Source organism: Vipera ursinii, assembly GCF_947247035.1.
Source record: "Vipera ursinii genome assembly, chromosome: 3".
In the NCBI taxonomy this organism is placed as follows: Eukaryota; Metazoa; Chordata; class Lepidosauria; order Squamata; family Viperidae; genus Vipera; species Vipera ursinii.
The window spans coordinates 23,165,574-23,182,433 of NC_139516.1; the positions used below are offsets into that span (position 1 = coordinate 23,165,574).

General features: G+C 41.8%; 1 protein-coding gene across 2 annotated transcripts in view; it reads left to right on the plus strand.

Annotated features, from left to right (window-relative positions):
* Nucleotides 1-16,860, plus strand: part of GDAP1L1 (ganglioside induced differentiation associated protein 1 like 1) — a 52,338-nt gene that overhangs the window by 23,584 nt on the left and 11,894 nt on the right. For both annotated transcript variants that reach the window (XM_083359246.1, XM_083359247.1), the window contains 2 exons: nucleotides 2,929-3,121; nucleotides 7,933-8,106. In XM_083359246.1, the coding sequence (XP_083215372.1) occupies nucleotides 2,929-3,121; nucleotides 7,933-8,106 (367 nt within the window). The remainder of the gene's footprint in view (nucleotides 1-2,928; nucleotides 3,122-7,932; nucleotides 8,107-16,860) is intronic.

Sequence of the window (16,860 nt, forward strand, 5' to 3'; positions counted from 1 at the left end):
CTTTAGTTCCTTTTTGAAAAATGGTATTAAATATATAAGCAATATTTTTGTTGTGCTAGAGTAGCATTGAGCATAAGAAAAACATGATTCCTACTTTTGTTCAGCTATCTTCATTAATAGGTAGAGAGCAGAGAATACTACTGATTAATAAAGCATGAAGGTTGATAGATGGCAGAGGAAGATTAAATATATTTAACCTCAGTTGGCCGGAAATAACATGTTAACTAATTAGCAAGGAGAATGTTGGAGGAGAGAATGGAGGAAGCTTTTAAAATATATGGTTGCCAAGGTACAGGTATTCCCTTGATATTAGCATTCAGGCAGCTAACCTAAATGTAGGAAAATGCCTAACGTATACTTCCTCATTATGAATTGATAGCAACTATCATTCAGCTCTCTAATCCCTGGATGGAGAATATGCAATGGGCAGCTATTTCTTTATTTTAAACATCTGTTGTGCTGTATAATTTATTTCTCTATTAAAATGGAATAGTGTGAAAGCAAAGGGGACTTCAAGTGGGACCTAGCATTGCTGGAATACAAATCAAAAATGTATTTTAACTCTAGGTATCAATCACATCTAATGAAAAATTAAATTATAAATTAGGTAAAGGTAAAGGTTCCCCCAAACATGCGTGCTAGTCGTTTCCAACTCTAGGGGCCGGTGCTCATCTCCGTTTCAAAGCCAAAGAGCCAGCACTTGTCCGAGGACGACTCCATGGTCATGTGGCTGGCATGACTAGACTCCAAAGGCGCACGGAATGCTGTTACCTTCCCACCGTAGTGGTCCCTATTTTTCTACTTGCATTTTTACATGCTTTTGAACTGCTAGGTTGGCAGAAGCTGGGACGAGTAACAGGCACTCACTGTTCTGTACCAGCCTGCTACCGCCCCTGCAGAAAAGGCAGGGACAACCCCTCCACAAACGGCAAGAGGCTGGAATACGCTTGCCAAATTTATTGCAACAAAAACAAACAAGACACGAACCAAGAAACAGAAGCTTAAAGAAACATGAACCATCCGAGCGGTTGCCTTCAGCAAACCAGCCCTCCCAGACATTCCCCTTATATAGAGTTCAGGGCGTGGCTTCTCTCTGCCTCCTTCCGAGGAGCCCCATTGCCTTCCTCTGTTTACTCCTAATTGACTGCCTCCTGCGTCGGGCGTCCTTGAACAGGGCCAGCTGTGGGTCATCTTCATCCACACTGTCAGGCTCACACAGCTGGGTCTCCGTGGTGACCAAGTGGGAGGGGCCTGGCTGAGGGCTATCATCAGCAAGATCTTCAACCCCCTCAGCAAGGTCTTCAACACCCCCCTCCTCCTCTGAGTCGTCCGACCCAACTGCCGAACCCACAGGCTGACCCTGAATCACAACACTCACTCTGTTATGCTGCACTCGGGATTTGACCCGCCAAACTGCCGACCATCTGATCGACAAGCTCAGTGTCCTAACCCACTGAGCCACCGTGTCCCTTAAATTATAAATTACACATGTATTAATATTCAGTACAAATAAACCACACACGCACACACAATTACAGGAAAATACTATAAGTGATTTCTTATGTCCCATCAAGTCATTGTCAACTCTTAACAATCACACAGATTAAACCTTCTCCAGGATGGTCAGTTTCCAGACTGGCTCTTCTCCTGTCTTCCAATATTGCACCATCACTGCTGTAATCACAACCATTCATCTTGCTGCTGGCCATCCTCTTTTTCTCTTTTCTTTCACCTTTAATCTTCTCAGGATTATAACTTCTCAAGAAAGGTAGATCTTTGCATAATTAAGAACTTTTAAAATATGTTATAGTCCAGATTTTACATCCACCCACTTCTTAGTCTACCCGTTTTCTATTTGTGTATCTATTAATCCAACTACTATAATTGTTCCTTTTGTGGAAATTTAGCTAAATATATGATTGGATTTGTGGCTAAAATATTACTGCACAAATGAAATTAATTGTGTATTATCTGGTGTCCATTTCTACAGTGTCTCCTCTTAAGTAGATGCTATCAAAAACCTTTTGGTCTAATAATATATTTTATATTCCAAAGAAGAAAAAGAGAGAATGATGTATAAATTACAACATAACAAATTATGTCATGGTACTGTTTTGGCTATATAAACATTCACTTTCATAGATTCCATTTCTTATTTGTATCTTGAGAAATCTACTAAGTTCCTGTTATTTAACAACAGTGGCAACAAAATTACTTTTCTCTCCAGGGACATCTTCTAAAAGAGGTCAACAGCATCTCACTGGCAGAAGTGACCAGTCAACTGAAATTCTACCCCTTTTATCATGTGCTGCATGCATCCTAGTCATGTAAAAGGCTGAGGCTTTGATTACCTTGTTGTACTTATCATTTTGACACTAGTGATCTCCGTGAAGTTATTTCTGTTCTCTCCCCTGCTGAGATAAAAACATGGGAATAACCACGAACAGGTTTTTATGTTAAAGGTGTGAAGTCATGGCAATTCTTGGGCTGAAAATGAATTTCTGGATTCAGTATACTTTTGTATTAATTTGATTTTTTTCCCCCATCAGAATCTTTTATAATGGCATACACTATATTTATTCATTTTCTTTACAAAATCAAAATAGATCCCACAAGTCAGAAATCTGCTTACCTCACTTATAATTATAAAAAAAATAATAAAAAAGTTAATTACTGCTAGAATAAATTCTTATGAGCTAAGCATTTCATGAATGCCAAGTGCTAGGCCCAGATATATTAGTAACATCATAAAGACCATATGAAGTGGAGGACTACTCTGAGAAAACAGTTGATATGATTGTGTGTGTGCGCGTGTGTGTAGCTTGCATACCACTTGCAATTCTTTCTTTCAATTTATTTGTGAATACTAGTAGCTGCACTTTGCACACTAATTGCATATCTTTTTCATCTGTTTCCCCCCCCCCCCAGGTCCGTCTGGTCATTGCAGAAAAAGGGTTACCTTGTGAAGAACGAGATGTGAGCATGCCCTTGACTGAACACAAAGAACCTTGGTTTATGCGCCTCAATCTTGGGGAAGAGGTCCCTGTCATCATCCATGGAGATAATATAATCAGTGACTACAATCAAATAATTGACTACATGGAACAAAACTTCACAGGAGGTAAACTTTTAGATACTCTCCTCAACCCTCAAGCTGATGGATAAAACTTCCATGACCTTGAATTAGCCCATCCATTGTCGGAGTACGATAGATATGATAGATAGATATAAGGACAGTAGATGTGGAAAATTGTCCTAGAAATTCAACTTTCTTATATTTTATTTATTTTATTTTAATTCCATTTATATCCCGCCCTTCTCCAAAGACTCAGGGTGGCTTACAAGCTTAGCAGTAGCCTTCATTCTATGTATATGCCTGCTTATTAGGGGTTTCACACACACCCCAACCGGCATTATTACAAAGTCAGCTTAATTGCCCCCAACAATCTGGGTCCTCATTTTACCTACCTCGGAAGGATGGAAGGCTGAGTCAACCTTGAATATAATATAATATAAGTCAACCTTATAATCGAGCTCTTAAATCTTCTTACATCTGTATTGTTGTTGCCATTCCAAAACTGGATTATTTCTTTTTTGTTTGGTTTTCTATTTTCACAAATTCTATTGCCATTTATATTTTGGTAGAATTGCCTCTGGTCTGACTGAAATAGCTGATTTTGCTTAAATTGGATGATTTGTGGCTCATAGCATTCAATTTTTCCTGCTACTGCTGTTATTTGATTCTTTATAATTTCCAAAGCTTCTTCAATTTTTGGGTGCCAAGTCAACATTTGTTAATTAGGCTTGTCTTGATCCTTACATTCTTCAATTTTTGCTCTTTCATGTTCTTTAAATTACTTGCATCTGATCTTAATTTCTTTATTTTGGCATCCAGTCTGATCTTCCACTTTGGGATTGAATATGATTTTGCTTTTTCAAATTTTGATAACTAGTTTTCTGCAACCACCATTGCTGTACTAAAGGCAAGCTGATTGGTCTGTTTGATAGATGTCATTTTAATACTTGCAACCAGCTTATTCAGTTTTTTCATCATATATGCCAGGTCTTTCTTGGACACTTTCAATGCTGGCAGTCTTTGTCTTTCTAGTGGTAATTCTGTATTTGCTATAATTTTCTTTTTTTTATTCTTCTTGTTGAGAGGTTAGAGGGGAAGGCCAATTCATAGGTTGTTTCAGTGTTGGCCTGTAGTAGTTTTCTACTTCTTCTAAATTATCACTTTTTATAGTTCACATTAGCTGTTTCTTTTATGTTTTCAATTGTTATTTGCATTGTTCTACTATTCTACTATGGTTTGGGGGGTCTTCCATTTTCACAATTTTTCTGAATCTCTTCGAGTTTGGCATCCCTAAATATTTTCTTTCTAGTAATGAATCTCCTTTGATTTTGTAATTGTTGTTCAGTGGTATTTGAGTCAGGATAAATTTTTGTTCAGTGTTCAAATGTTTGCTTTAGTTATTCCCTACTTTTAAGTATCACCACTTTTGAAGTGGTGATTGGTCTGCAGCTGATAGGAATCTTGGAGGAAATGGATTATCTAGATCAGGGGTATCGAACTGCCAACCAAGGGCCAGTTGCATTATCCGGGGGCAGTGTCCACCCCAGTTCTGGCAATGCAAAAAAAGTCATGATACATCGTGACACGTCACGTGTCGTGGCGAGTTTGACACCTGTGATCTAGATCCATTTCAATCCGTTTCCAAGCTGGGATTTGGTATTGAGACCTCTTTAGTTGCACTTGTTTCTGACCTGTGGCAAAGTGATGGTGATTCCATCCTTGTGCTTGTTGATCTCTGGATCATTTTCAGTACCATTGACTATAGTATCCTTCTGAGCCAGCTCTGTGGGTTGGGAATTGAGAGCATTGAGGGTGTCCCTCTTTCTTCTCTAGGGCCAGCTCCAATCAGCATTGGTGGGGAGAGATCGTCCTCTAGTTCCCTTATTTGTCAGGTGCTGCAGGATTCTATTCTCTCTCCTCTCCTTTTCAACATCTACATGAAACTGCTGGGTGAAATAATCCACTGGTTTTGGCTTCTCTATCATCAGTATGCTTACGACAACAAATTATATCTTTCAACTTGGGCTGGCCAAGTGATACTGTTTTGGTTTGGGTCCAGAATTTGGAGAATGTGCAGGTTTTGCTGGGAAGAAACCTTCCTAGACTCAATCCTGCAAAGACTGAGTGGTTCAAGATCTTTGGACCACCCAGATTTGGGGGTATTCCAACTTTGACATTAGATGGGCAATACTTCATCATTCAAGGGTGCTGTGCAATTTGAGATCCTCTGGAATCACAATGAGCAAGTGGCACTTGTGGCCAGGATGTTTTTTGCCCAACTTTATCTGGTGCACCAGTTGCACTCTTTTCTAGATCAGGGAAGAGAGTCACTCATGCCCTGGTCACCATGGCTTGACTACTGCGATTCTTTCTACATGGGCTGCCCTTGAATATGACCCAGAAGCTTCAGCTGGTCCACAGTGCAGTAGTGCAGGCAGTGATGGGTATGTCTTCATATGCTCGTGTAACACCTCTAATTGCCAGTTGCCAGAGTGTGATTCAAGGAGATGGTGGTCATCTATGAAGCCCTATATGGCATGGGCCTGGTTACTTGAGGAACTGCTTGTCTCCCATAGCATCTTGCTCAGTTACAATCAAAATATAGTAAACTCCCCTCTAGGGTACAATTAGAATACATTAATGCACATTTTAAAGCAGTAACATACGCTGATCAACTCAAGCAATAAATTTCAACAAGCATTCACATTACCATGGTTCAATATTATACCATCAGCAGAGTTGGAGGAAATTTTTTTTGTAAAATTCCATAAGCAGAAAGGGTTTGCCCTTGTAATGATGTTAATATTGAAACACTGTCATATTGTATTACATTGGAATTTTGGGACATACACAAGGCACTCCTCATGCCTCTTCTAATTCCATCTCTGGAATGGACTGAAGAATTTTTAATGCAATTTTTAGTAGCAGATAAGGACTCCCAAAGTAACTCCTACCACTGTAAAGTTTGTTTTTTTCAGCTTGTAATACTTGTATATTGCTGACAACAAAATGGTACTAGCATGATTGTAGATCTTTTTATTTTGTATGCTTTATTCTACTACGCACATTCTATCTTGTAGCTCTAATTTGTAGAATTTATTTAATCAGTTTCATTCAGCCTGAGTGGCTGACCTGTAATAAAGAATTTGATTTCATATTTATTTTAGATGAAAAGTCAGACTCCAGCTGAACAATTTAAACCACACGGGACATTTTGGCAGCAAAAAAATTGAAAAGAAAACAAGCTTCTAAACCATGCTGCATATTTGTTTCCTATTAAATGATATTAGTAAATAAAAGCCAAAACCTCTATAAAATAAGAACTAGATATTCAGAAGGATAATTTTCATTCTTCCACATTATTTTCTGTTTCCAGAACTAACTTTAATCAAAAGATATATGCATCTGTCACCGTAATGGGGCAATTTAGGTGAATTATTTTAAAAGGATAGTTTTAATGAGACATTTCCTACAATGAACTGATTCAGGAATGGCTTTTGGGAGATCTGGGATGAGAGCCAGGGAATAAGTTCTTGTATTTGGACATGGGAACGTGAGGACTGAAATATAGAATCAAATCTGTAAAAGATAAGTTAGAAACAGTGGCTCACATAAATAGTATTCTGAAAAAATATGAATATGTCCAGGTAGTGCATCATGGCTGTGTCTTAATGTAATTCTAATTCAGATTTAATAACATATGCGTGAGCCAGGGGCCTAGGCTCAAACACATTTCTTCTCCCTCCTCTTAATTCAAATTAAGATCAGCACCATGTAATGATTCTTTTCAGATGTACTGGTGCAAAGTCCATATTTGATATAAGACAAATCCCGTCTTATACTTGGAAAAATGCATACATTAAATTGAATTCTACTATTATCTATGCATTTCTCTAACTTATCAAGTTCATTCTGAAATGCATTTCTGTTTTCTAAGCAGGTTTAATATGGTTAGAACCAGATATTGCCATCCGTTCAACAAATTCCTATAGTTAGGGATACTTTACAAATTAAATTCAGCCTCTTTCCAGTTTATTCTTCCCTATAAACACAGGACCCAGCTACAGAGGACAGAACTGCCATTATTCAATGTCATGTCAAAGACAGCTGATGCAGGAAGTTTGAAAAGAAAATAAAGGTCTTAGCTAGGGATAAAAATCATTTTATTTTAGTGCTACAAGAGAAACACCCTTGCATCTTGTCATTCAACTGCCCGTATTTAGCTGCTGGGATTATGACTTACTACTAAACAACAATTTGGTGTTATTTTTGGTAAAATTCTGGGAAGCCCATGAAAGTGCTGCATCCTGATTAAGATATTCTGTCTGTAAGAGCTTGTAACTGGCTAAGGAGATTTCAGGCAAGTTGACCGCTTTATATCCTTGCCCATTCATATAAAGAGGTTAACAGAATAACAGAGTTGGAAGGCCCCGTGGAAGTATTTTAGTCCAACTCCCCCTGATCAAGCAGGAGACCCCATAACATTCTGGACAAATGGCTGTCCAGTCTCTTCTTAAAAACCTCCAGTGAGAGAGCACCCACAACGTTTGAACACAAGCCGTTCCACTGATTAATTGTTTCAACTGTCAGGAAATTTCTTTATTGGTTGTCCAATTTCTTGCTGTTTATACTTGTTAATTCTTCTTCACCCTGTCTGTTGTTGCCCATTTTCTTCCTATTTCAAATCCAAGATGCAAAATTACCCTTAAAATCTGAGTCTATAAATAGGCACGCTGTAGAGCATTTATTTACAATAAGTAAGTTATTTCCAATAAGTTAGCTTTGTAGAAAAAGAAACATCAGATAAAAGCATTGTATATACTAAAGTCTGTTTTAACCTGTTTCTTGTTTTGCAGAGCATGTGGTTCAACTAGTTCCTGAGAACGGAAGCCTCCTTCATTCACGAGTAATGCAGTATAGAGAACTCCTAGATTCCTTGCCCATGGATGCCTACACTCATGGATGTATACTTCACCCAGAACTCACCATGGATTCCATGATTCCAAAGTATGCTACAGCTGAGATTCGCAGTAAGTGGTCAGTTATGGAGGGCCATGTTTGGTCCATTTAAAATGTATAATTCCCCAATAGTAAAAAAATGTTTAGGGAACTCTAAGCATAATAAATGGGAATGATAGAGTCACTAAAGAAAAAATATCAGCAGAATTATCTTAAATTTGACTAATTCTTGATGTACCACTTTTAGTACTACCAAAAAAAAGGAGTAATCTTGTCATGCAAAGACAAATCACAGCTCTGCTTTAAGTTTAAGGACTTAGGGAAAGAGGTTCCATTCCAGCTCCTGAAGCAATCTTTCAAAACTTGGTATTTTCCAGATGTTTTTGAACTATGGATAGAAATCCTGAGTACCTAACATCTGTTGATATTATGTTGCCCTGAATATGTTGCCCCGAAATCTTTAGGAGCTTGCAATGTAGATAATTTCAGTTCAGAACATTTTTTGCTGGTGTCCTTTCTTCTTAGTAGAAGACTTAAAATTAATTGCAATGGGTTGCTTTCTATAGAAAAGAACTCAAATTTGTGGTATCTCCACTTAAAAAGAAAGCTATCATTTCTGCCAGTTGAACTCACACATATCAAACAATTGTCTCAACAAACACATTGGATTTTAACACATTGCAATAGATAAAATATTTGTAGTCTCACATGTAACCTGCATTATTGTATCTTTCCCCTCTGTCCCCCCACCTCAATTTAAATCCTACATTAGTCAAGCTAGTTTGTGCAGCTGATGAAGTGAGCTGCAGCACACCAAATGTGTCTTTTAGAACATTTGTTACTCAGAAAAAATGCTATCAGACTTCTGATTTTTTGCTATCATATACTAACATGGTTGTTCTCATATAATATCTATTGTGACCCACTTCAGCTCAGCAGTGGGAAAACACTGATTGCCCAGTGACAAACTTCTCTGGTGAAATATTTTGTATTTCTCTTCAAAAAAAATTTTTTGTTTAAGTTAGCTTGCTACTCTTTTATTCCAAACTTCCTTCATTATTTTTCCTCTCTCTGATGATGCCTTTCTTCTTCTTTTGTTGAGGCATAAATAACTATTTTTATCCAAGGACATAATATGTGCTAGTCAAATTAATGATAGCATTTAGCATAAGGCAATTTGATAAAGCATGATACAATAGATACAACTTCAACTGCAGGCCAAGTCTGTTTTTAAAAATCAAATGTGCTGTGCAATGTCCAACTCTTTCCTTCCATTGGCTCTAATATAATGATTTGTAAGGGCTGGTCTGACTATCCAGTCAACGTTGTTGGCTGTAACCCTGCCTTGTCTCACGCTTTCCTTGCTTCTGTCCCTTGTCCAAATTTCACATTATGCAAGCATCAAGTAAGGCAAATGAACCTTTCTCCTTCTGTCATTCTTGAACTATTTATTATGCATTTAATACATTCTCTGAAAATTTCAAATAGTACTAGAGTTTTTTAAAAAATAATAATAATAATACAATGATAGTAATTTCCATGGTATGTTGGAAATCTGTGCAGAAACACACAAAAAGTTCTTTTCCAACTACAATCAATGGAGCTTTGAAATTTTCAACTTGGTTGAAATAGAAACTGGGTTGAGGGGGACCTTCTCGATTTCTATTGGGTATCAAAGTGCTCAAGAGCAGCCCTAATGTGTGTAGATTAGGTTACAGAGACAAGGATAAGTTGTGCTTCAAGTACAAGTTCTCCTGAAACATGGACAATGCCTATTATCACTTTTCCAAAAGGACATTTCATGAAAAGCAGTCCTGCTGTGTGGACAGTGACTTTGTGACAAGAATATCACAGGCAATTGCAGTTTAATGACACAGGATAATTTATAATCAAGCAGCTCAATTTGCAAATGCAGAGATTTTTAAAAAAAATCTCCCTAAACGTAGAATTATAATTTCAGGCTAGATTTTCCTTATCTTTAAACATATTCATTTACATGACTTTCTTCACCATTTTTGCTAAGTTTGTGCATGACTTCAGGTTTTCTTCTGTTGGAAGTGCTTCTAAATTATTTGAGAGTGCCATATGAACCCACAGAATATCTATATTCAGAGGCAATATGGTGCAGAATAATAAAAAGTGAGAGCAGCAATGGATATTATTACTGTCAAGCCTTCTTTTAGTGATTGGATAGGATAGATCCTGAAAAGAGGAGAGGCATGATGCAACTTTAGAGAAAGAGGTTGAATTATAATTGTGCTTATAATTGCTATGAGGAATATCAGAAGCCACATTTTTGTTTTAATATATTTCTTTATATTTATTTATTTATTTATTTGTTTGTTTTTATAAACCGCCCTTCTCCCGAGGGACTCGGGGCGGTGTACAGAGTAAGGTAGGCAAACATAATGAAACAGTACTGAAAAACAATAATCAAAACAAACTGGGACCCCAATTAGAGCTATCAGGCCAGGCCGGACTGCTGGAATAGGTAAGTCTTTAAGTCGCGCCGGAAGGTGCGGAGGTCTGGGGCCATCCGGATTTCAGTTGGTAGGCAGTTCCAGAGGGCTGGCGCACCCACTGAGAATGCCCTCCCCCTGGGGGCCACCAGCCGACATTCCTTGAGCGGTGGCACCCCTAGGAGGCCCTCTCTGTGGGAGCGCACAGGGCGGTGGGGTGTTGACATTGGCAGAAGGTGCTCCCGTAGGTAGTCCGGACCCATGCCATGTAGGGCTTTGTATGTCATTGTTAGCACCTTGAACTTCACTCGGAAGGCAACCGGAAGCCAGTGCAGCGCACGGAGGAGAGGCGTGATATGGGAGTATCGGGAGGCTCCCAAAAGTGTCCGTGCCACTGCACTTTGCACCAGTTGAAGTTTCCGAGTGGATCTCAAAGGCAGCCCCATGTAGAGAGCGTTACAGTAGTCTAGACGAGAGGTCACAAGGGCATGGGTGACTGTACGTAAGGCATCCAGGTCCAGATAAGGTCGTAGTTGGCGCACCAGTCGAACCCGGGAGAAGGCCCCCTTGGTCACAGCTCCTATGTGATCTTCCAGGGAGAGCTGTGAGTCTAGGAGGACACCCAGGTTGCGGGCCCTATCAACAGGGAGTAGTAACTCATCCCCGATGTTAAGGGGTGGGATGCTCTGAGTATCCTGGCTTGCCGGTACGTACAGCCATTCAGTCTTGTCCGGGTTCAGTTGAAGCCTGTTCCTCCCCATCCATTCCCGGACCGCTTTCAGGCAGCGGGACATCACGTCGAGGGCATCACTGATGCTGTTTGGAGTTGAGATGAAAAGCTGGGTGTCATCAGCATACTGATGGTACCCTACTCCAAAGCTACGAATGATCTCACCCATGGTTTCATGTAGATGTTGAACAGGAGAGGCGAGAGGACCGACCCCTGGGGGACTCCGCAAACGAGAGGCCTCGGGGTCGACCTCTGTCCCCCTGCCAGCACCGACTGCGAGCGGCCCTGGAGAAAGGAGGAGAACCAATGCAGAACCGTGCCTCCCACTCCCAGTCCCCTGAGGCGCCGCAGCAAGATACCATGGTCGATGGTATCGAAAGCCGCCGAAAGGTCTAATAAGACTAGGACAGAGGAATGGCCCCTGTCCCGGGCTCTCCAGAGATCATTCATCAGAGCGACCAATGCCGTCTCCGTGCTGTAGCCCGGCCTGAAGCCCGATTGGCACGGGTCTAGATAAACCGCTTCATCCAGGACCTGAGGAAGTTGGTGCGCCACCACGCTCTCAACAACCTTCGCAAGGAAGCGAAGATTGGAGACTGGATGAAAGTTATTCAATGAGGATGGGTCCAAGGTGGGCTTCTTGAGGAGAGGTCTCACCACCGCCTCCTTCAAGGCGGTGGGGAAGTGACCCTCACTCAGAGAAGCGGAGATGACCGCCAGGAACCAGCCTCGTGTCCCCTCTCGAGCCGCATAAGCCAGCCAGGAAGGGCACGGGTCCAGTAAGCATGTGGAGGAGCTCAACCTCCTCATAATCCTGTCCACTTCTTTAGGAGTCACAGGATCAAATTCCTCCCAGATGACGTCAACAAGACTGTCCATGTCTTGTTCTTCCAACTCTGCCCAGTTGGAGTCCAGGCCGGTTCGAATCCGAGCAATTTTGTCCAACAGATATTGACCGAATTCCTCGGCTCGACCCTGCAAGGGTTCCTCCCTCACCTCTTGGTTCAGTAGGGAGCGAGTCACCCTGAACAAGGCAGCCGGGCGATTATCTTCGGATGCGATGAGGGTGGAAAAGTAGTTGGATTTTGCCACCCTTATCGCAGCGAGATAAGACCTGGTGAGGATTCTTAATCGCAATTGGTCGGATTCGGATCGACTGGATCTCCAACGGCTCTCTAGGCCCCGTCTCCGACGCTTCATCTCCCGGAGCTCCGCGGTGAACCATGGGGCTCGCTGGGATCTGCGCCGGGTCAGAGGCCGCACGGGTACAACTCGGTCCAGAGCCTCCGTGGCTGCCTTTTCCCAGGCTTCCACTAAGGCATCCGCCGAGCTGTGAGCAGGGAGTGTATGTGCGTCCCCAAGCGCTGCCTGGAACCTATCAGGGTCCATTAGGCGCCTAGGGCGGTACCATCTGGTTGGCACCGTGCACCCACAGCGGGGGGTGGCAAAGGGGAAGTCTAGCCGTAGGAGGTGATGATCAGTCCATGACAGGGGCGCAACAGTCGTGGCACCCCCACCGATATCATCACGCCACCGTCCGGACAAGAACACCAAGTCTGGGGTGTGGCCTCCCTCATGAGTCGGTCTAGAAATTATTTGCGACAGGTCCATGGCCGCCATGGAAGCCATGAACTCCCGAGCCAGTTCGGACTATCCTCCCAGGGACGGTAGGTTAAAGTCGCCCAAGACCATGAGTTTTGGGAATTCAACCACCAACCCTGAGAGGACATCGAGTAGCTTGGGCAGGGCTGCCGCTGCACGATTAGGTGGTAGGTACGCCAGCAGCAGGCCCAACTGCGCCCCCGGGCCATATCTCAGAAGGAGAGACTCACACCCGACTATCTGAGGGACGGTGGTCTCTCGCGGGCTAAGGGATTCCCTGATGATAACTGCCACTCCCCCGCCCCTCCCATGGGTCCGAGGCTGGTGCAGCACCTGGAAACCTGGCGGGCAGAGGTCAACCAGAGGGACGCCACCCTCTGGGCCCAGCCAGGTTTCCGTGATGCAAGCCAGGTCCGCGTGCTCGCTCTCCACTAGGTCACAAACGAGGTGAGCCTTGTTAGCTACAGACCTGGCATTCAAGTAGACCAGCCTTAGCATAGGAGGCTGCACACCTTCGCTCCCGGGTCCTCCGGGGAAGTACAGAGGGTCGGAGTGTCTCACCGCTTGTACAGAGCGGAGATGACACTCCCGGTGACGATACGGCCCTCTGTTTGTGCACCTTCTGCCATTCCCCACCATCCTGGGAATAGGCTGTTCGTCAGTTCGCCACTGGGTTTTGTCGGCGACTGGTCCTCGTTTTTCACCATCGCGAATGGTCGTAGGCCTGGCCTGCGTTATGGTAGCTGGAAGGCCTGCCTTTCCTGAGCAACCAAAGTCTTTTCCCGCCCCTCTCCCTAACCCGACAAAAAACTTGACTAGAAACTTAACCAGGGGCCTCTTGTTGGTCTTGTGATGGAGGCCCCTGACCCTGCCTGGCCATCTCTCAGAGGCCCAATGGTCGGGCCCGTCATCGAGGTTCGATGTATTGAAGGCAGGACGAACCCAGGAGAGGGGGGAACTCCTGAGGGCGAGTAGGTCTATGCTTGAATATTGGAGAAGCATAGGGAGCATTGGTAAACATTGGGAAGGCAGTCCCCTGGGTGGAGCATTGGAAGGAGGGTCGAGTTTGGGTAGGTGGGTATCTGGACCGTCATCCATCCACTGCCACTTGGCTGGGTGAACCCCAGAAGCAGGCCACTCCCCATCCTCTCACGATGGGTTGTGACTCTGCTTCTGGGGGTGGTCCAGGACCCACTCTGGGTGAAGCATACCCCATTTATTTATTTATTAATACATTTATTGCCCACCCATCTTACCATAGGGTAACTCTGGGTGACTTTTCATAACAGATTTTTCTGTTATTCTTCCTTTTTTTACTTTTTCTGTTCTAATTTAGTCTGTGGTAGTTATTGTTCTTAAAATGTATTTTTTTCCTTTAAAAAGCCTTATGTGTTACTGCAGATGGCAGCATCTAGGCAACAGTGACTGAAGTAGAAGCTAAGCTAAACTGGCTTGATGGGATATAATAGCTAGATTGGGAAATTTAAAACAAAATTCCAGGAATTTTTCCAGTAGAAAACTAATTCTATATCCCAAACAAACATACTGGAATTCTCCAGGTAGTCCATAGAAAACTGTATCTTTACTGATTTTCTACCTTGATTCTGTTCTTCTCATCTGATTTCTTAATGTAAGGCTAAGATAGGTGGTCCTTTAATTTCTTCTTCTTTCTTCTTCTTATGATCTCTCTTTTTAGATTGTCAGCCAAGGCAGATTTATGGTAAAGTTGCCTGGGGGTTGATTGGGGAGATTCATTGTCATCCTGGGAGCCAGCAGGCAATCAGGTGTCAGAGCAGCTTCCAAAGCCAATGGATTAATGAAGTGGAGGCAGAGTCAGATACTGTACGGGACTGTTCCCATTCTGGAGAGCTAGTCTGTTGTAGTTCCTAAAGTGCTGGGTTAGAAACCAGGAGATTGAGTTCTAATCCTCCCTTAGGCATGAAAAGCAGCTGAATGAATTTGGGCCATCGCTCTCTCTCAAGCAAGTCTACATCACAGAGCTGTTATTATGGGTAAAATATGAGGAATATGTATGCACACCACCCTGAGTTGACCAAAAGCAGTGACAAAGATCTCATAATAATAATTTTAAAATGGTAGGGTGCCTAACCTAAGAACATACTAGCAGCTATGAAAGGGCAAAGTATCGCTCATCTCCTTTAGAGAACAGGTGGCAAAATTCCCAATTAAACCATGCCAGCAACTGGAGCTACATAACAGCAACTTTCAAGACCTTTCTCTTTTTTGGCTGGCATATACTCTCCTTTTTATAAATCTTCACACCATTCCTTTCTTGTTCTGGTCTCTTGGCCCTGAAGATCTTCACAGATCTTCAGCTGATTTATAGCCCCACTTGAAACTGTTATTGTTTGAAAGTAAACACTGTTCGCTAATTTAAGTCAAAAACAAAAAAGATTAAAGTAAAATTCTGACTATACTATGGGCTTATTCCTATTGAAACAGCAGTTTTTCCAAAAGTTCCTTGGGTTCATTTATTTAGACTTCCTCCAGTCTGTAAAATTCTACCTTAATCAAAGGCTGCTGAGGAGATTAATAACCACTCTCACCTAACCTTGCTCCACAGACTTTGTTTTTAAGAGAACCAAACATTTTTCTCTCTCCAGAAAAGGAAGAGGCTGGGATACCTAGACTTTGAAGGTGACATAGAACCATCCTTTTATCAGGATTATCAGATGAGGGGATGTGTATCGAAATGTTTAAGTTCTTCAGGCTGCCAAGAAAAGTACAATTTAAATCAGTGATGGCGAACCTTTTGGGTATGGCATGTCAAACATTCAGAAAATATCTAAGTTGATTATGCTGGCATGTCAGCCCCCACCCCAAACAAAACATAAAGAAAAGAAACAATTATCTATCTCCCCCCCCCTCACACACACACACACACACACACACACATATCTGTGCCACCCTGAACCTTGGTGGCAGTGTTGAGGCAGGTCTGAAAGAGAGGCCCAAGCCTTGACTTCAGTCCTAGCGCCACTGCTACCACTCAAAAAATCACCTAACAGAGGAGATGAACATCATAAAAAACTAATAAATTAATAAAATACATTTTTTAAAAAGTCCACCTCATGCTGTTCCCTTGCAGCACAGAGCTCCCCAGGATCTGCCACGCACCATTTACTTTCAGGCAGTGTTATCTACCAAAGGCTGCTCCAGGCCTCTTCCTTGCCATATCACTTTAAATAATCACCAATAGCAACTAAATAAAAATCAAAGCATAATGTAAACCCAGGTTAATGATACTGCTGGCCAGACACTGTCTAAAGTCAGAATTGTCTTCACTTCTCCAAAGATCACTGAAGTTTAAAAGGCTGCCAAAACCAGTTGGGCAGAAAGAAGAGAAAGATAGATGGTCTGAGCATGACCTGTTTGTCTAAGATTTAAGTAATTTATGTTCATTTCCAGTGCATTACTCTCATTTTTCCTTTACCTTTCCTTATGTTAGATATTTATCTTTATTCTCCAGACCAGCAACTAAATGTCTCAGTCAAACACAAATGTCTTCTTTGAACTAAATGGCTACTTTTTAAAATAAATACAAGAGCCTCACTTTCTAATTCACTATTTTACTTGGTGATTGGAGATAGTCACATGTTTTTAGAATGTGTGAATCTATTCCTAGTCATTTTATTGTCAATATCCATTCATTAAAAAAACAACAGTTGTGAACAACTGTGAAAGCCACACCACAAGGTTTCTCAGAAAATAGCCTTGGTTCTAATCCAGTCTGATAGATCAATAAAAATTGAAGAGAAGAGGAGCATATACTTAGCTGCAAAGCTACTGGGACATTGTTCTGCAAATAGTCTATTTCAATCAGTATTAAGAGAGAATCACACAATAGAAGATATAAAGAACTTTTAATTAAAGCAACAAATTGCTACTCTAAATTGCAAAGGATGTCATATTACTGTGAAACCATCTATTCAATCCTGACTAAGCATAAATTTCCTTCATTTGTAGGCATGAATATTTACACAGTAGAACTTGCAATTGTACTAAAATATTTG